This window comes from Phragmites australis, chromosome 22, assembly GCF_958298935.1.
Source record: "Phragmites australis chromosome 22, lpPhrAust1.1, whole genome shotgun sequence".
NCBI classification, from domain to species: domain Eukaryota; kingdom Viridiplantae; phylum Streptophyta; class Magnoliopsida; order Poales; family Poaceae; genus Phragmites; species Phragmites australis.
In genome coordinates, this window is record NC_084942.1 from 4,630,443 (window position 1) to 4,651,633 (window position 21,191).

The 21,191-nt window shown below is 40.6% G+C and overlaps 1 protein-coding gene across 1 annotated transcript; it reads right to left on the reverse strand.

The window, feature by feature from the left end:
• Positions 1-7,596: 7,596 nt before the first annotated feature.
• On the reverse strand, positions 7,597-15,587 carry LOC133904718 (fatty acid amide hydrolase-like). The gene is made up of 20 exons (XM_062346221.1): positions 15,325-15,587; positions 15,095-15,204; positions 14,774-14,834; positions 14,477-14,670; positions 14,006-14,135; positions 11,510-11,587; positions 11,246-11,393; positions 10,455-10,567; positions 10,256-10,331; positions 10,077-10,148; positions 9,678-9,720; positions 9,520-9,591; positions 9,334-9,414; positions 9,111-9,214; positions 8,923-9,015; positions 8,686-8,754; positions 8,516-8,580; positions 8,350-8,411; positions 8,154-8,249; positions 7,597-8,038 (listed from the first exon to the last, which is right to left on the reverse strand). Exons 1-20 carry the CDS (start codon positions 15,422-15,424, stop codon positions 7,976-7,978), a joined length of 1,830 nt encoding a protein of 609 aa, XP_062202205.1. The 5' UTR covers positions 15,425-15,587; the 3' UTR covers positions 7,597-7,975.
• Positions 15,588-21,191: the final 5,604 nt, after the last annotated feature.

The following is a 21,191-nucleotide window of genomic DNA, read 5'->3' on the forward strand; positions in this document are numbered from 1 at the left end:
TCATAACAAAACTTAATAAAGAGCGACTAATGAAATTATATTACAAGCATTTTAGTTATTACAATTTACAACAAAAAGGAATTAGGAGGATAAAAATAGTTCATCTCCTAACCAAAACTAGAAACTACGCAGCAGAAGAAATAATATTTATGAACAACAAAAGATAGGTAGGGCCATTTGCCATGAGACACCACCCCAAAACACTGTCACTCGAGTATTTTGCACTACTCTCATTCTCACCACCTGCATCGGTGGGTGTGAAGTAACTAAACACTACCTCCTCCTCATCGGTAGCACCTGAAAGAGCAACATGAGTATGAAGGTACTCGCAAGACTTAATCCATAATGAGTATATATAAATAATTCGACTCCAAGGATTATTTATATGTACCTGTTTGGATATTAGCAAGGATCGATCATAAGGTTAAGTAAATTCATATGCGAAAGCAATTTTGACATAATATGTGAGTATCTATACGTAACCAAATATACCCTTCTATCATGTATCCATCAACATGAACATATGTGTAACTGGAACCAATAATAACTCATCACCGAACATCTCTATCCATTTCCCACATAACATACAATATCATCCCACATTAGTGACTCTATGACCGATACGGATGGATAGAAGCATGCTTATAACTGATAGCGCGGATACATGGGGTACAACTTTACTCACATAATTCGAAACTATCCTCTTGGTCCATGAGACAACCTTTCTCATACTCGGAACTATCCACTTACACATGCCCCTATGACACTGAGGTTATCGCGAGCGTGTCCCGTACACCTCTAGCGCCCCGCCATCTTGCTTGTCTTTTTTTTTCTTACGCGTCATAGGGTCGCAATGCAAGTGTCAGCATAGCATATGGTTCTAGGCTCATTCATCCATTATCCGAATATATAGTTATACGGAAAGTGCTAAAGCCAACGGCACAGACGGACGATGCTTAATTGATGCAAGTGATTTATGACATTCAGGTTCCTCTTCCGACCTACCCCTAGCACCGTCCACATACCATCTCATCCTCACAACTCATACATTCCAATGTCATTACCATTATGAATCAATAAGTAAGCCATAAGCTCGCAAACAATGGTTAAATCATCGTTCGACTTCTACCGAAAGACCTATGTATTGCTAAATATTTTAAATAACCTTTGGAGTTAGACATCAACATTGTTAACCCAGGTTATAAGGATGAGGATCATCAACAATTCAAGGTAGAAATAATGCAATGAACATAGGTTCTACCCATATAAGCCCGACATTGACTCGCTAATTATGCAAATATACATAAAGCATAATTTATCAAATTAGACATCATATGATCCAAAGTAGTAGGTTGAGTATGCTTAGATGCTTGCCTTATCACTGTGACGCTTGCCTGATGCTACCTGCGCAACACTCACAGAACTCCGGAAGTTTGACGTCGCCTTTGCTCACTCGAACTGTCGGCATGACACTCTCTAAATAAACCAATAATGCATTGCATAAATAAATAAACAACAAAGAAGTGTGCACATGATGTATGCTTATATAATAATATGGCGTCATGTCTCTAAAACCTTTGCAAAAGATCGCCAAACGATTAGGGTTTCGAAGGTTCGAACCTCGAATAAGCTAACATAAGTTCATATAGCTTTGCATGGCTGGCAGTTAGAACGGTGGCATAAAGAGAGTTTAGTGCTTTGGCGGTCAGATCGACGATATGATGGCGCTCAGACCGGTAACTGGCGATGAGACCGGCCCAAGCGGTGGTCAGACCACTGGAACTCTATTTGCGGCACCTTTGTGAGGTCGCCGGCGAAGGCTACGGTGAGGCTTTCTACCGTGAAGGGTACAAAAAAGCTCTAGGAGACTAGTGGACTGCTTCTAGTGTGGTTTGGATAATATTCACCGAGCCAAACTTGAAAAACTCCATGAATGGGATCTAAGCTAGGGTTGAGTTTGGGCCTAAACGACATGAGGATCGATTAGAGCTCGAAAATGATGGAAAAATTGTAGGAGATGTCTCACCTTAGTGTCGAGAAACTTCCTAGCGGGTTAGAAAGCTCCGGGAAAGCTTCGATTTGTGAATCGAGCTCCGGAGTGGTTGGTGAGCTCGAGGTGAAAGGAACATGTCTCCGGCCAGGGAGAAGAGAGGGAAGAGCTCGGGGAAGTCTTCAGGAAGCTTGGAGGAGTTCCTTCCTTCGATCTCTGGCCGTCAAACACGTCTATCGGATCTCTCCTTCTGTCTCTAGGGCTTGAGTGAGGGAGAGGGTGAGAGGAAAAAGAGAGAAGAGAGTGAGGGAGAGTGATCGACCCCCCCCCCCTAAGTAACTCTGCGCGCTGGCGATCATGCCGCAAGAGCTCCCTGTTAGACCGTGGTGAGACTCGGTCAGACCGCGAGAGAGATCTTTTGCTGAATTTTTCTAATTTTTCCCTTTCTCCTTTCTTCTTCTCCAGAGGTATTTAGGGTTTCCTAAAGAGTTCTAAACCATCTCCAAAATACTTTTGAAACATGTTTAGCTAGACTTAATAAACAAATACATAGAAATATAACGCCATGATGATTATGCATGCTTAATTACATAATTAATATTTTGGGACGTGACAAATCTCCCCCTTAAAAGGAATCTCGTCCCGAGATTCGACAAACTCAGGGAGAAAGCGACGGTGATGAAGTGGTAAGGAATCTTCCATAAATGGGAAATAATTTTGTCAAAATCCATCGACGGACTGATAAGATAGCTATCAGACCTCCTGTGCACTGGCGGTCAAACCGCAGCTATGCCCGATTAGACCGTGGCATGGTTAGACCGTGGGTTCGGCGGTTAGACTAAAATCTATACAGAGAGGTTTGGGCTTTGACGGTCGGACCGCATGGCTGGGGTGGTTAGACCGCGAGTCCACAGAGAGTTTCAGGGGTTCTTGCAGCCTCTGGCGGTCAGACTGGTAGAGGTGTGGTTGGACCGCTAGCAGGGTATTCTCCCGGTTGAAACAGTTTCTAAGCGCGATCCTTTGGGAACAAAGTTTTCGACCAACACGATGATGAACATAACACATGTGAGATGCTCAACATATGTGGAATTGAAACTATACTCACAAATTTTCAAAAAGATCTGGAAATTCGGAGCGAATTCGATCCTCGCGCTCCCAAGTTGCCTCATCTTCCGAGTGTTTGCTCCATTGCACCTTAATGAACCATCGCTCAACTTCTACAGAAAGACCTATGTATTGCTAAGCATTTTGATTAACCTTTGGAGTTAGACATCAACATTGTTAACCCACGTTACAAGGATGAGGATCATCGATAATTCAAGGTAGAAGTAATACAATCAACATAGGTTATACCCATATAAGCCCGACATTGACTCGCTAATCATGCAAACATATATAAAACATAATTTATCAAATTAGACATCATATGATCCAAAGTAGTAGGTTAAGTATGTTTATATGCTTGCCTTGCCGCTTTGGCGCTTGCCTAACGTTACCTGCGCAGCACTCACAGAACTTTGGAAGTTCGGCGTCGCCTTCGCTCACTTGAATCGTCGACGCGAAACTCTCTAAATAAACCAAGAATGCATTGCATAAAGAAATAAACGACGGAAAGTATGCACATGATTCATACTCATATAACAATAGGGCGTCGTGTCTCAAAAACCTTTACAAAAGATCATCAAATGATTAGGGTTTTGAAGGTTCGAACTTCGAATAAGCTAACATAAGTTCATATAGCTCTGCATGGCTGACGGTCAAACTGATGTTGTGGCGGTGGTCAGACCGGTGGCATGCAGAGACCTTGGCGATCAGACCGACGGTATGGTGGCGGTAAGACCGGCAGCTGGCGGTCAGATCAACCTGAGTGGCGGTTAGACCGCTGGAACCATGCTCGTGGCACCTTTGTGAGGTCGTCGACGAAGGCTCTGGGGAGGCTTTCTACTGTGAATGGTACCAAAAAGCTCTAGGAGACTAGTGGAGTGCTTCTAGGGTGGTTTGGACAACATTCACCGATCCAAACTTGGAAAACTCCACGAATGAGGTCTAAACTAGGGTTGAGTTTGGGCCTTAACGGTATGAGGATCAATTAGAGCTCGAGAATAATGGGAAAATGATAGGAGACATCTCACCTTAGTGTCGGAAAACTTCCTAGTGGGTGGGAAAGCTCCGGGGAAGCTCCAATTTGCGGATCGTGCTCCGGAGTGGTTGATGAGCTCGAGGTGAAAGGAACGTGTCTCCAGCACAGGAGAAGAGGGAGAAGAGCTCGGGGAAGCCTTCGGGAAGCTTAGAGGAGTTCCTTCATTCGATCTCCAGCTGTCAAACATGTCGATCGGATCTCTCCTCTCTCTAGGGCTTGAGTGAGGGAGAGGGTGAGAGAGGAAAAAGAGAGCAGAGAGTGAGGGAGAGTGATCAACCCCCCCCCCCTCCTAAGTGACTCTGCGTGCTGGCGATCAGACCGCCAGGGCTCCCGGTCAGACCGCGGGAGACCACGTGTCTGCCAGTGGCTGTCAGACCGTGGTGAGACTCGGTCAGACCATGAGAAGGACCTTTTGCTGAATTTTTCTAATTTTCCCCTTTCTCCTTTCTTCTTCTTCCCTAGGTATTTAGGGTTTCCTAAAGAGCTCTAAACCATCTCCAAAATATTTTTGAAATATTTTTAGCTAGACTTAATAAACAAATATGTAGAAACATAACACCATGATGATTATGCATGCTTAATTACATAATTAACGTTTTGGGACGTGACATACTATCTGAACCCCTTTGGGCGGACGGGAAATATCCTATCTGTTTTCACCCCTATACCTACATATACATGCTAACTAACTGGTTTGGATGAAGTGTATGAATGATGCATAATTTGGTTCAAATATAGCTTGGATCTCTACCAGATTTCAACCAAAATATATGAAGACTCGCATTTTGTTGTTGGATGTGGTGTTCTTGTGTTCCTATCTATAAAAGGCACACAATTGCCATCATTTTTCACATAATGCTAATAGTGATTTACGTGACGAAACACCAGTGCCTCAATATAAGCAGGTCAACAAATTATCGGTATCTCCCATCTCTTCCATGCTGAAACTTTTCCAATCTTTGCTCTGGTTCATTTGAAATTTACCTAAAGGTCTTTCATGAGTTTTTGGAAGTTCAAAAAATTTATTATGATCAACACTATACTCGGTTATTTTGAAAACCTAGGTTAAATACAAAACCATCAAACATGCATTAATAAGGAACTATAAGAAAAACCCTATTCACGAGTATATGTTCGAATTTTTTTTGCGTATCCACATGTCAAGTTGGGTTAGCCTTCTCTCCCTCTACTTGAGGGGTGTCTAGCCATTATACTCTATAAGAAGGAAGTTATTAGTCTAGTAGAACTGGTTTTGATAGTAGATTTACATCTATTTGAGAATAAGTTGGAAACTCCACTGAAAGTATATAATGGCCTTAGAGGGGGGGGTGAATAGGGTACTAATAAAAAAACTAAATCAACTACCAATTTCTAGAACAAGGAGCAACCTTAGCCTAGAATGTATAAAAGCAATTAGACGACCTAGCAAGCTAGAAAGATAAGCACAAACATGCAAACATATAGAACATAAGTAAAGTGCGGAATTGAAACTTGCATAAAGGAAATGCTATAAGCAAAATATGGAATGTAACAAGAGTAGGGAAAGAGGACATCAAGTTTTTCCTGAGGTATCGAAGAGTTGGCACTCTCCACTAATCGTCGTTGGAGCATCCACACAAAGATGTCGCTCCCTCTTAAGTCACCAAGACTCAAGTGCTCACTTGTGATTTTCACTTCTCCATCTTCGGATTGGCGGGTATCAAACTAAGTAAACGAGCTTCCCGGGCTCCCACAAGACCTCCAAGAGGTCACCGAGAACACCTTCAATCTCCACAACAGGCTAGGTATTTTCAACCACCAAGAGTAACAAGCTAATTGGTTCACTTGATCTCAATCAAACCTAAAATAACATCTAGATGCACACTTACTACTCTTGAAGCACTAATAGAGTCCTTAATCTTCAATTAAGAACTTGCAAATCACCTCAAGTGCTCTCCCTTGCCTCTAGATGATACACACTATGTATGAATGCTTCTAGGTTGCAAGAGAGACGAATGGAACTAAGTGAGGAGGTATATATAGGCTAGATGTCCAAATCTATCCGTTGCCCAACCACTCATTTTTTCTGTGAACACCGGATGGTCCGGTGCACATGCCTCTGTTAACACAGGACAATTCGTTGAGTTAACTTTTTCCACATGCTGATTTGACAGTTGTCAGTAGCCGTTGCAAAATGCTCCGATGTTCTTCCACATAGCATCACCGGATAATCCGATGAGTTATACTTTATTTCCTTCGAAATACCAAGCTTCTGTTAAATAGTCCGGTGATGACTCCTTTAAGTCACCGGATAATCCGGTCAGTTCAACTCTGAGTTTCTACAGAAAAACGGTCCTTCTGTTAAATAGTCTGGTGTATGAGTGCTTTAGATCACCGGACAATCCGGTCCATGTAACTTCAAATTTCTTTGAAAAATGACTCTTCTATTAAATGCTCCGGTGCAAAATTCCTTCCATCACCGAACAATCCAGTGAGTTCATTTGAAATCTTCACAGAGAAGAAAAATAGTCCGGTGGGTAAAATCCTTCTCACACCGGACAATCCGGTGAGAACAATCTTCCTGGAACTCGTCCAATTCAATCGACTTTAAGTTCTAACTTCTCACCAATGGATTTCTTTGAGCTACCTAGTGCTAGATTTTCGTAAGTGTACATCAAACTATGTTTAGACTCAACTAGGTCAAACTACAACACTTAGCCCTCTTTTATAGTACGGTCAAAAGACAAAAAAAAGACCTATGTATACTCTAAGTGTCCTTCATCACCTTGTAATATTTAGAACTAGAAGATCCTTAATCTTAACGCAAATATCCTTTGATCGATCAATGGAATTCCATGAGTGACCAAGAAAGACCATTCAATCATTGTGAATTAAAGAATTTGATTTCCTTCAAAACATACGCATTAGTCACAATAATATGGTTGTCATTAATCATCAAAACACTTAACACTTAACTAGAGGCCTAGATGCTACATCCACTCATCATAAGGATGATCAGAAATATAGGGGCAATTTGCTAGATACCATCGTAAAAATCATAAAAGTTAAAAAATATCATCGGCTATGAGGATGACATGTGGACCCTATATGTCATCCTCACAACCGATAGTATTTTCCAATATAGATACTTTTACGATGGTATCCACCTAATTTCACCAAATATATTAGGCTTTTGTCCAAACAAAGAAGAGTGACATGCACTAGACTCCTCTTAATCCTATCCTTAGGACATTCAGTATATAGGTTTACATCCATTTAATTAATATTATTTTTTACTAGTACATATTTCATGTAGCCCTCATGTATTCCATGTCTCCCGTTCTCTATTTCCACTTACAATTTTACTAATTCTTCTTGCCTTCTTTCTCTAACCTTAGACGATATCAAAAGTGGGTTGGCTATATATATGGCTGAAGTGGAGCACTAGAAATTAGGTTATGTAGAGCCAATTTTGAAGAAAGGAATGTACCATATGAAATATATTCATAGTTCGACCAATAAAAACTTTTGAGAAAATCTAACATGATGGTCAATATTTCAGAAGACTTCACACACACTGCTTACAGTTACAACAATGAACTGAAATTTCTCCAGTCCGCGTCTGATTTACCGCTACTGAACTTGAGCGATTTTGCTCTCTTCCTTCCTTCCTTTCTTTCTTTCTTTCTTTCAGATCCTGTACGCTAAACAAGAACACTTTGCTACGATTCTTCACTTCAATGGGTAATTCAGCCGACCCATTTCCACCGATATCGCGTGCCAGCTGAAGGCATAACATCGCTACGGCAAACACTCCACACCTGATCAAAACGGACAGAGCTGAGATCTCTTGCAGACGACTCAAGTCACTCTTTCTTGAGGAGATCGTAGAACACCTCCGGCTTCCTGTAGCCCTTGGCGCACGCTTCCTGCATCCAACCGATGTTGCAGTTCATCAGGTTTCAGTAATCAGTGGTGCGTACAATCACAGCTTCACATTTCAGCTGTAAGTTCAGAACAGAGTATTCAGTCTTTTCCACTTGCCTGCATTGCAAACGCTATGTGGAGCAGAGTCGCCTCCGACCACGGCCTGCCGATGAACTGAATCCCGATGGGTAGCCCGCCCTTGTCATGCCCAACCTGACAGATTCATAACCAGATTTGTCGTCCATTCGTGCTAAAGCATTTGTGTAGGTCTTTTCTCTGCAGACATGGGGTAAAAAGTTCAGGTGCTCATTACCATGACCGTGATGGCCGGCAATCCGAGGAAGTTCCCTGCTATGGAGTACCGGACCAGCGCGGCTGTTGCTTGCAATTTGCAACGGCATGAGAACCGGATTCGGATGCATGGTGATAGGTAAGGAGCCACTGTAAATGTTCCTGAAGAATTCTTGCGCATAATTTACCTCCGTTTATGTAGTCAAGTTCCCCGCTGTTTAGCGCGTCGTCTTGCAGCGTGTAGGCGGTCACACTGCAAGAATGAGTCGGCAACAAAGGAGAAGGATGAATAACAAGTTACATGCGAAGTGATGTTGTGAAGCCATTTTGAGAAATGATGAGAACTAAAAATACCCACCCGGTCATCGGTGAGACGATAACGTCTGCCGTCTTGAAGATCTCCTTGTGGAAGTACATCTGCCGGTTCCTGACAACATGTTTTTCAGTTTCACATCAGATTGTATGAACCGGCATGAAAAGGAATTAATAGAGAACTCAATCTTGGCATGTGTAAGGTATCTATGCAATATCCTTATCGGCCCATCGGTTTATCAAGTCGAAGGAGGACTCCATCTGACAAACACCAGCAACTCACCGAAGCCGTTGCGAGTTCAGGTAGGCTCTGCTGCTGAATGAACCGTACGCGCTCAGCGCGGCCCTTGCGTCCCAACCAATCTCAGACCTCTTCCTGGCACGATTCACAGTGCACAGTCAGTTCAGCAGCCGTGCACAGGTTTATTTGCATGAAATGTGCTCATGGCATCGTTCATTCAGACTCCTTACAGTTTGTCAAGGTACTTCGCGAGCGAAGCCGTGCATTCTGAACCGATGGTCACGTAGTGCGCAAGCCGCATCTCCTCGATCTCAGGAATAGTCACATCCACAGTCTTGCAGTGAGAAAAAAAAAACCTGAGATCTCCCTCCAGTCATGGAATTCTAGGCAAATTTGCATGAATTTTTTTTTCTCTCCTTCAGTTTACTACTACAACTGCAGGATGTTCCTCACCTGCCAGCCATAGTGTGCATGCAGCATCTGGAGAGCTTTGTCGCAGCAGCTCCTGATGTCCTCGGCACTGTCATTGAACCACTGGAGATTTTTTTTTTCGTCGCAGCGTTTTGTCAGCACAATGTTCAGAGTCCCATAATTCAGATTTATCGACAACGATTATTTTTACAGCCTCGCTTAGCTAACCTTAGCGTATTTCGCTAGCTTGATGTTGCTGATGGACGGTGTAGACTTGAGAAGAGGCAGATTCAACTCCGGCTGCAGATAAAACTTGTCAGACTAATCCATGCTACTGGACGCTCAAGACAGTAGGAAACTTGAGAAATGGTAGGCGTTCTAAATACCCGTAAGTAGGATGGTTGGGACTGATCGACGATCGCTGAATAGCTGAAAATTAAAGAAGTAAAACTGGCTTAAATTTTTAACGAAATTCCATAAATTTCGGAAATTTCGGAAGGGAATGGAATATCTAATTTCGAATTTTTTTTCACTAAGACGTGAGACCATATGACAGAGGATGAAAAATATCAAAAATTTCGGTGAAATTTTGTGAATTTCAATCTCTTTCGCCGGTGAAAGAAAAAATTATAAAACGAAATTGAAATCCTTGGCAAAACATCGCAAGATTTCCTTCCACATTTCAGATCAGGCTATATATAAGTTGATGGCAATGGTATTCAGTGCAGCTTCTTAAAGAAAGAAAGAAAGAAAGAAAGAAAATAAAAGAAAGAACGGTGACTGACGCGATGACGGCGTCCTCGACCGTCCCTGCAATTATCCCCGGCATCCCGACCGTCCAGTTCAGCGGAAGGACCCTGCAGGAGCAGCAATGTCGTTCAGTTCTGGACTAGCCATGGATCACGGAAACGGGAAACCCGTCTCGGCCGAAGACGGCAGAGGACTGCGTGCGTGCGTGCGGTACCCGGCGTTGGAGAGGCGTCCGGCGGTGGGCTTGAAGCCCACGACGCCGCACAGCGCCGCCGGCATCCGGACAGAGCCTGGAGCAGCAACCACGGCGGCGTTCAGTACGAGCACGGCGTTGGGCCGGGCGATATTGCAATAAGTGGAAGCTGTGCATGCAACAGAGAGACGCATGCGCGGAGGTGGATGCTGCTACGTACCGCCTCCGTCGACGCCAAGAGCGACGGGGCAGAGGCCGGCGCAGACGGCGGCGGCGGAGCCGCTGGAGGAGCCCCCGGCGACCTTGCTGACGTTGTAAGGGTTCCTCGTCGACCTGCACGCACACGCCGGCAACGGGTCAGGGGCGCACAAAGATTCATTCTGTCTCTGGTCCGGTTCCGACCGTAGTACAGTTCCAGTCAACGGCCATTATTGCATACCAGTCAAATCCATTTTGTCGAGTAAAAAAAAAAAGAAATCCACCCTAGGATGCGTGGAGTCAAATTGTATTATTACTGATTTTGACCAATTATGTTGTCTAGAATATACAGTTTGGAATTTGGATACACAAAACATAATAATAATAATAATAATAATAATAATAATAATAATAATAATAATAATAATATGCTTATGCTACATTTTCTTGTTACAAGTTTAATGGCCAAAGCAAATTTCATCAAGTAATTCAGAAAAAAGGTATTTTGGCAAATGTTGGATCAATCATTTAAAATTTTGACTAACAATTTTTTAAAATATTTAGTTTAGAAACCTTAAAATCATATCTACCGATTTGTTTTGAAAAAATCTTTTATAATATCATAAATTAAATATATTTTAATAAAAAAGAGTAGTTAAATTTATATATTTGAGATAATGTCTTATTAAAACAGCATATATTTATGATGGGAGAAAGTATAATTACAGGTTAAGATTAGCTAGGTTGTGCCCGTCCGTACGTTGTGTACCAGGTCAGGTTGGGCAGCTAGCTGAGGTTACTTTACGTACGTACCCGTGGTGCGGGTTGATGCCGCTGGTGCCGGCGCCGAGCTCGTGCATGTTGGCCTTCCCGGCGAGGATGGCGCCGCACGCCCGCAGCCGCGCCACGCACGCCGCGTCCGCGCCGCACCGCCGCGCCGCCCCCAGCCACCGCGTCCCGCCTGCGATTGCATGCTCTCAGTTACTCCTATACTATATAGTCGTCGTCCTCCTCGTCCTCGTCTTCGTCGTCGTCGCCACCACCAAGCGACGGTACCGATCACCGTGTCGTGCATACCTGTGGTGGGGTAGGGCAGGCAGTCGATCTCGTCTTTCACGGCCACCAGCACGCCGTCCATCGCCGACAGAGGCGCCCCTGTCGCATGCAGTCAGAACACCATCAAAGCGATTCAGATTCATGCATGCATGCATGAGTGCAACGATGCAAATTGCAAACATAGAGTCTGCTCTGGTCTGCTGTCTGTCCTCTCCTCTGTTCGAAGCCGGACTGCAAAGAGTCTCAGATGGATCATCTATGGTCACAAACAAGCTCCTTCGTGTATGCATGTATTCATCATTCATGGCGGTGACGTAGAAACGACTTTGTTTTCAATAACAAGAAATTTTTATCTTCTGTGCATGTTATTTTTATATAGACATATTGGCTTCGTATTTGGTTTGTGCTACTTCAGCTGAATCTTGATAGATAATTTCTACGACATACCTTCACCAGCTTGCCTAGGGTTCTAGACTACAGATTCAAACTTAATAATCATGGGAATATCTATGTCTTTGTAACTTCTGCTTCCGTCTCTTACTGTTTTTTGTGTTCTCTTTTATTTTTGGACTATATGTATCTTGGATATGGAGAGGCCAGAAGCGGTTTATATTGATTGTAATCTCTTGTTATAACAATAAGAGTTAATAAAGCTTCCCCATATAAAAAAATAATCAGGTCCTTTTCCGTTTTAAGCCTAGCTGCAAATCGACCCCTTTCTGATTTGACTCGCCTTGGATTTTAGCCGTAACTCTGCAAGAGCCCTGCCCTGAACGACGGACCTGCAATCGATGTAACAGCTAAGCTCACCGATCGACCGGTTACGCAAATGAACTGAATGCGTGTGTCTTCAGGGATGGATCAAGCGATCTCGACTTCCTGCTGTGTCAGAGCAAGAACGGCAACGATCTCTACCTCTCCTGGCTACTCACTCTCCGTCGAAAAAATAAAATTCTTCTTCACCTGAATGTGACAAATGCCAAACTGAGGGTTGCCTCTCCTCTCTTACGATCATCCCTCGTTCCTGAGTCTTGACAGCAACGTGCAACCAGCAGGATTCAGTTTCATCGATTTACTTCTCAACAGCAACATGTAACATCTTGATGTGATGATAATAATTAATGAAACTTTTATTATCTAAAAAACAGCAACGTGTAACAAGGAGTATCATTTTCATTTTTTTTTATGGAAATGGTGTGTGTGTTTTTTTCAGATGTCAGGCAGATAATTAAGGAGGTTCCTTTCTTAGACAGCTTCTGGTTGCAGGTTACTGGAATGATGGATGTTACTCCACCTGATTGGTAGCAAGTGGAACACGAAAATTCCACTAGCTTCTGTGGACGCATCTTATTAGAATTGTTTATTTATTTTTGAGTGAATTATATAAAACTATAAGTATTATACTATTTTTAATATAAAACTATAAATATTATGATTAGTAACACAAAACTACAAGTATTGTACACTAATTTCACATAAAATCCGATTTTAATTAGATTAAAAAAATAGTCTTATGTTTCTCCAAAAATCTTAGAACTTTTTTACATGTTCCATAATCAATATGCAACCCATTTGAATTTGATTCACCCAAAAAGTCTATGTAGAATTTAATCTAAAATTTTCTAAAAAGACTATTTTTATAATTCCAAATAATTGTTAGGATCTCAAATAAAATCCTAAAAATATATTAAAATTCACTAATATTATTCTTATATAGTTTACTAATTTCTAAAATTATTTCTAACCATAAGTTATATGATGAAAAAGTGAGTTCATTTGTAATGCTCTATTTATATAGTTACAAAGAAACTTACTTTTTCACCATATAATATAGGGCTCAAAATAATTTTAGAAATTATTCTATCATATAATAAGAATATTAGTAAATTTTTCCATATTTTTGGGATTTTATTTGAGGCCCTAACAATTGTTAGGAGTTATAAAAATAGCCTTTTTGGAAAATTTTAGTTTAAATTCTACACAGGATTTTTGGGTGAATCTAATTAAATGGGTTTCACATAGATTATGAAACACGTACAAAAATTTCGAGGATTTTTAGAGAAAAATAAGATTATTTTTTTGTTGAATCTAATTAAAATCAGATTTTATGTGAAATTAGTGCACATTACTTATAACTTTGTGTTACAAATGATACAATACTTGCAGTTTTATGCAATTCACTATTTATTTTTAGATTCATGCTGAAAGGACATGTGAAAAAAAATCATATAGTAGGTAAGATAATCAACAGATGAATAGGTACCAAGTGAGATAGATGGATGCCGAGATAGACTATACCTACAGAGATGTGGAGTTGTATTTCCCATAGCAAGTGGGTACAATAAAAAAAAATATGGTGGACTAGGTGTCAAAACCAAAAGGGCATCAGAGGCAGAAAAAAAAGGTGAGGTGTTGGTTGAGAGGAGCAGAAGTGACATTTTTCTGTACTGCTGTTAGTTGTTACAGTTACTGTGCAGCATTAGCCAAGGAGCCAAGATTTTTTTATGTAACTATTACCTTTCTGGTATCTCAGAGTGGACTCCTCAGCCTGCTTCATGATGTCCTCAGGGTTGTAGCTGATGAACAAGGCCATGTTGAGGCCAGGCCCTGAACACTCCTTCACTGCAGCCACAAACCTCTCCGCAACCTGCATGCAGATGTTTTTTGAACGTAAACGGCAGAGGAGCTGCCTTTTATATTATATTAAAAAGAGAAAAAAGTACCGGATGGATAAAGGAAGACAAAATGAACAGGCCGATGCCTGTGACAGGATGCAGCAGTGTGTTTTTGCTCATCACTTTCAGTTTATAAGTTTTTACATCATGATGTAATTAACTGTCAGTAACAAAATGTATTTGCAACCTGCTTAAATCTGCGTGTGACAATTCATTAGTTATACCAATTACCCAGTACGGTAAAAAAATATGGTGAGAAATTACCATGCAGTCCTTACAGCTGCTGTTGAGAAGAATGCAACCTGAAACTCACCTGAACTGGTGTGGTCTCTCCCGAACTGTAAGCGTTCGAGAAGTCCCTGATCGTCCAGCGCTTGAGGCCCGACGATGGCGCGTTGGCGGCGAGCCTTGACTCGAGGCGCACCGGGAGGCAGCTGACGGCCTCCTGAACCCGCTCGGCCGGCGACAGGTCGGGCTTCGTCAGGCTCACATTCTGCTCTGAAATGTCTGCAGCAGCAGCAGCAACAATGCGTTGGGTTGGATGATGTTCAGAAAGCTCAGAATTTTGCATGGTCAGAAAAAAAATCCAGAGGCATCAGAGGTTCAGAACCTTCCCAACTGTGGATTGCAGTGAACAGCGGCGGCTCCGGGATGTCGGCGTCAGAGACGAGCTGCAAATAGTGGATTCAGAGGTCAGAGAACTGCGAATTCTGAAGAACTGTTCTTGAGACAGACGGACCCAAGAAAGTGGGAGGGAAGTTGGAAACAGCACCGCAGTGCCATTAGCTGTTGTGAATTGTGGTGGTTGTGTTCACAACATTTTGGTGAAACTTCAGTCGTCACTGATCTCCCCATTGTCAGAGAGGATAAACTGTTTTTTTAAGAGAAAAAGAGAGAAGTTTTTCTGGGGAGTTGGAGCTCTCTGCTGGACCTTGTTGATGAGATTATCCTTCTTCAGGATGTAAAGCACAATCTGCCCGATGATCGGCATCTCGAGGATCCACACGAAGATCTTCACCAGAAGCCCGGCAACCCGAGTTACTGATCAAGGACCAAGAAAAAGTTGCTGAAATAGGAACCCGAAGAACTCTCTTCTACTACAACAACCGAATTCAGAGTTCCAAATTCAGAACAGAACTGGGAACGAGCAGGTAGTGAAACCTTTGACATTGGGGCTGATGTAGAATTCGTCGCTGCCGGGGCTGAGATCGACATCGGTGGCCGGCTTGTAGACCTTCGGAGGCGAGCTGAAGAGTCCCATGGATTATGAGAGCAGCAGGCAGGCAGGCAGGCACTCTGAATCTGGCTGGCTGCGCGATTAGGCCAAGAATTGGTGCTTATATACGCCGATGACGGCCAAGAAGAACGACAAGAACAAGGACAAGATCGGTTTCTTGGTAAAGAGTTAATTGGAGGGGAGTGGACAGGGTTCAATTTACCGTTTTTTAAACGGTAACTGTTCCCGACGGTAATCGAAAATACGTGGTTGTCGCAATAACAGTTCGAAATTTGATTGAAATTCGTACAAAATTTATTTGCTAAAATTTGAAATTTGAAAAAAAAATGTCAGATTCTTTGTTCGGTAACCGGTCGAATCGGACTGGTTACCGAGTGATTTTCTCGATTTTTTTTAATTATCGGTAATCGCTCGGTTTTTTCAGTAACCGTTCGGTTTTCTCGTTTTATCGAGCGGTTTTCTCGATTTTTTTAGTGAAGTTCAACCAAAAAAACTCAAAAATTAGCTCAATCTTGTAAAATCAATAACTAATTCATTTGAGCTTCAAATCAAGTGAAACAATTTTTTTTTCCTTGTAACACGATCTACATGATAAAAGTATTTATACCCATAAAAAGTTGAAAATTTTCTATGAAAAAATATATTTGTTAAACCAAGATAAATGCATAGTTTACTCTTTGCTAATCCAAAAATTATGAAACTAATTTTCTTAGTCTTCTTACATGATCCTATGTCTTTTAAAAATACATGAACTCATGAATTAGTTATCGTAACATGCAGGATTGTGTAAATGTGTTGCGACTAGATTAATTCATAACCGATCCATCACACCTCCAAAATTAGTGAAACCACTTTTATTAGTTTATTTATACTATGATTTATGAAGAAAAAATAATGGTAGACATAAAAAATTTAATTACAGTACTGTTTCTTAACATATTCACTTTATTATTGTGAACTTTATAAAAATCATAGAGAAATTAATAAAACTCTAAATGAAGTGAAATCAATTTTAAAGATCCTCTTAAGATAACACAAGAAAAATATGTGTTTTCATGTTAAGCTTTTTACTTAACACGAGTTAATAACTGAGCCGTACGTTTCAACTTTTTTCATTTTTTCAAACTTGCGTATAAAAATCAGTGTTGCAAGATAGGCCCCTGTAGAGTGTAGACCACTAATTGAAGAACTGAACTTGCAAGTAGTAAATATAATTTCAGAAGCTGAGATGTCTGTAGTAAATTACTAATTTAATTTTAAAAGTTATAATTAAACCAAATATTGAGCCATTTCTTGATCTTTCGAGTCTATCCATTTCAGATCCAGAGTTTTTGTGCACCGTAGATGTTCAAGTATATTGCGCTCATTTCTTTAACAATCTAAGTATGGGTCTAGACTTTAAGACCTGACTAATTTATTTAATTAAAGGAAAAAATAATTACGGACCACTTTGATTTTTACATCATATGACTCTTAGAGCTTTACACGAGGTGGAGTGTATCGCACTTTTTTCTAATCAACTTAACATTTTGTGAACTTTAAGAAACCAATGTATAGTTGATGGTGTAAGTTCCAAGAAAATATGAATGAACAGTAAACTATTTGGAAGCAAGAAATTAAGGATTCAAAGCCAAAAAACGCATTAAAGAAAAACACGTACTAGAGGTCGATATCCAGCCTCAATGTAAGCGTAGAACAATTTAACAACCTCTCTCCTACCAAATTCCTCACTCCAACTAGTGACTTCACTTCACCAAAAGTGCACGTGTTGTGGATCTTGAAGCCAGCGCCGTTCACACTCTACATGAAACCAATTTTCACCTATCCAAAATCACATGCATAATTTTCTTAAAAAAGGCCTCTGGAAGCTATATAAACCAATTGAAAAAGGAAAAGGATGGGAGGAGGAAGCAGGAAAGGAATTGGATTCTGCAACGCAACCAACTATTCCAGCAACTGATTGGGGCTGCCTGAATTGCAAGCCCAGCCATTCAATTCTCCTCTCTCCCTCCCAACGCCATCACTTGCAAGATGGAATTGGATGGTTAACCCAAAACCACTTCTAGTCCTCAAGCATTAGCTTGCCACCTATGATTAAACCCTGTGCAGTGCTCGCCCAAAAGGGATGCAATCTATTACATATATTAAATGGCTAAGAATTAGAGCAATTTTAGGAGGTCAAGTTATTGTAGCTAATGTTCTTGTAGTTTTCAAGTATGTGTACGTTTATATATATGCATGCATGCATGTATGTATGTATGTATGTATGTATATATGTGCATATGTGTACACACACGCGCATATATATATATATATATATATATATATATATATATATATATATATATATATATATATATATATGCGTGTGTTCGTATATACGTACACATAATTTTTTGTGGAATTTCAGAAAAATAGCGAAAGGAATAATAGTTATATTGATAAATCGACTGAAATATCTAAAATGCATAGGAAAGTATCTAAAACTCAAAACAATATGAAACAAATTTAGTTAGGTTCATATTACTATCGTATACATGTTAAAATTATGTGCATGCATGAAAGCATCACTGTTTTCCCTATAATTAAATGAATGTGTTAAATATTGATAAATTCATAAATAAATATTGAGATGTCCAAAAATGGTGAATCTAATTTTTTTAGTCTTCTTTTGTCATGCTCTGTGCAACAAAAAATGAGTGCGATGTAGGCGCGCCAATCCGCCTAGTTTATTTTTGTGGTGCTGAGCTTCCTTTTTTTCTTTTCTTGTCTATGATGTGGTAGGTTATGCTATTGAGTGATCATTGGCCATTGGTTGCAGACAGATGTATGGCTGCTTGATGCCACAAGAGAGTGTGGTGCTTCAATTGGATGCATTGCTCCCAGTTCCCATGAGGTGTGCACTAACCCATGGTGTGTTATGCAGTGGCACTATACAGGCGACATCAGGAGCCATTTGCATGTTATGGTGTAAGGCGACAGCCGGGGAATGTTTGTTAGTACAAATCTGGGTGTCCTTTGGAAGAGGAAATGCAATTCTGCACTTAGATACAACTAGTATTACTCAACATATGCAAAAGGAGTGGAGAGAACAATAAAATTGGTTGGATTAACTTATTCGAGATGAAAACACAATGGAGAAGTAGGGATAGAGATCACCCCGACTAAGCCCACAAAGAACGTTTCTGGAAACCCGACCCTCATAGGTGAATTGCTGCAATAGCATCCCTCGGAGATTATAGAAGTAGAGGTAGAGATCATCGTGACTATTAAGCTCATTGAAAACATTCCTCGAAAATCGACCCCAAACAATGAAATCGGTCGGATCAAGACAACATAGAAGACTTGAGCTACCGCAACATCTCTTAGAAATACTACTATAGAAAATATCATCACTATCGATTCAAAATTGATATTACTACCGATTATTAAACCTATAGTGAATTAGCGACATGATAACCTAATTATCATCGTTGATTCATAACATGAGCCGACAATAATAACCCAACTATCATTGTCAGTTCATATCTTGAACCGATAGTAATAATCCTTCTATATATAAAAAATACTCTACCGTGAATTTTTCAGTATAAGGATCTATCTTGAGTTTGAAGTGCTCATACCGAAATATTCGTGGTAGAATATTTCATATCTAAATCTACAAATATGAATGGATGTTATGAAGCTGTTGTATCAGGAGTTCTTCTGACGTTCCAAGTCAAAGAGCTCCTAATACAACAGTCATGCGCCATCCGTTATACATCTTGTGCTAGCGGAGTGACAATAGTAAGTCTAAATGAATGATAAAAGTACAATCTTTAACATTCAAACTTAGCTTGAAACAAATATGTTTTTTGCCATTTGTTTAGATCTACCTATTTTTGCAATCATCTTCACACAATAATCGCACGCACAGTGGAGACGGGGAAGGCATGCATCCGCACATTGGCTTGAGAGACGGTGAGCTCGGCGAATGCGAGGTGGCTACAGCTTGGAGCTCGGCGGACGGTAGGCTTGGCGAACGTGAGGTGGCTACGGCTCGAAGGATGGCGAACTGCGGGCTCGACAAACACGAGGTGGCTACAGCTCGGAAGACACGTTGAAGTCGGGCACAAGGGGTAGAGGTAGACATAATGGAGACGGTGACCACCACTCCACTTTGACTGTCATTACCCTCGAGAGCGGCTGAGGGAGAGCGAATGATATGGGGATGACTAAAGGAGACATGTTCTATTTATAAAAAAATTATCACTGTCGGTTTGGAATACAACCGTTAGTGATAATAATTAGCACTGCCGGTTCGTCTTCATCAATTATTGCTTCCTCGGTTTGAATTATGAATCGGTAATGATAAATATTATCACTCCCGGTTTGGAATACAGACCGGTTGAGATAAATATTGTCACGGTCGGTTATTAAAGGTACGTCTTTTAATGTTCATCTTTTAAAGAACTGGTAATGATAATTTTTATCATTGTTGGTTCTTGCTAGCTTGACTTTTTATATGCATCTGGAGTTTATGAACCAGCAGTGAAAAAAAGATAAAAATGATCTTTTATAGTAGTGTATAGAGACCACCTGATTACGCCCATAAAGAACATTTCTGAAAACTTGACCCTCATAGTTGAATCAGTAGGATAAAGATAGTCAAGAGACTAGCTACAACAACATCCCTAAGAGATTATGGAAGTAGAGATAGAGACCACCACGACTAAGTCCACTAAGAACATTTCTCAAAAATTGATGCATGACAATGAATTTGGTCGGATCAAGAGCTATGGCAGCATCCTGGAGAGACTAGAGAAGTAGGAAGAGAGACCACCTTTAGTAGCATTTGGTTTGTGAGATAGGATGTGATGGAGCGAATCATCTCAGTTTTGAGTTGATTGGATAAAATACAATAGGATGGAATGGTTCAAAATCAGAGAATATTTTTTAAAAATTTGAAACAGAGCCGTTCCAAAAAACGGTGGAATGCAACCATCCTACTTCTAACATGACACTGACGGTAGACCCAAGGTACTAAAATAGATTCGTTCTATTCCACCTACCAAATAAGTATCTATATATGAATGAAATCATCACATCCTCAAATATATTAATGAAATCATTCTATCCTACCTCGCTCTACAACCAAATACAACTTTAAAGACACCCACGAGGAATATTCCTTGAATCTCGAACCTCGACAATAAAACAGGTAGGATAAAATTCTTACAATAACAGGCTGAGAAAATTGTCATTTTAATAAGAGAAAGAAATTGTGACCATCTATTGACTGTAGACCTAAATTATAACGGTTCAGATTAAAAGATAGAGCCGGTACCACCATAGGACCGGGTTATGACTAGTAACAGTTTTTACTGGACTTCATCACGTACATGGACTCCATTTTATGCCTTAGCTACATCAACAGTTGTAACACCAATTGGGGGGGGGGGGAGGGGGGTAATTTGCGGAATTAGGGGTGAAGTTTTGTGGTAACTAAGGTGGGTCGTACCCCTATGGCTCAACAGTTTTTTTTATTTTATAGTTTATTTTGAACCTAATTCGTCAATTTTTTTTTAGTTTAGCTTCACCTGCTCCTATTGACATTGGGCCTAAGCTCCGCCATTACTACCGATATGTGATTTGAACAAGGTTTAACTATATACTACTCTCTTCAGTTCAAAATAAATATCATTTTAGATTATATACAGTCAACTGTTTTAAACTTTAGCTATAAATTACTTTTTATCTATTGAATTTAGATACTTGAAAATGACACAGGTAGATTTATCTCGAAAAGTAT

What these genes read in the sequence shown, in the direction of transcription:
- LOC133904718 (XM_062346221.1), bottom strand. Translation starts at nt 15,424, where the DNA reads ATGGGACTCTTCAGCTCGCCTCCGAAGGTCTACAAGCCGGCCACCGAT. An exon ending in GAGAGACCACACCAGTTCAG is followed by an intron (nt 14,136 to 14,476) that starts GTGAGTTTCAGG and finishes ATCTGCATGCAG; the next exon opens with GTTGCGGAGAGGTTTGTGGC. An exon ending in ACATAGCGTTTGCAATGCAG is followed by an intron (nt 8,039 to 8,153) that starts GCAAGTGGAAAA and finishes GGTTGGATGCAG; the next exon opens with GAAGCGTGCGCCAAGGGCTA.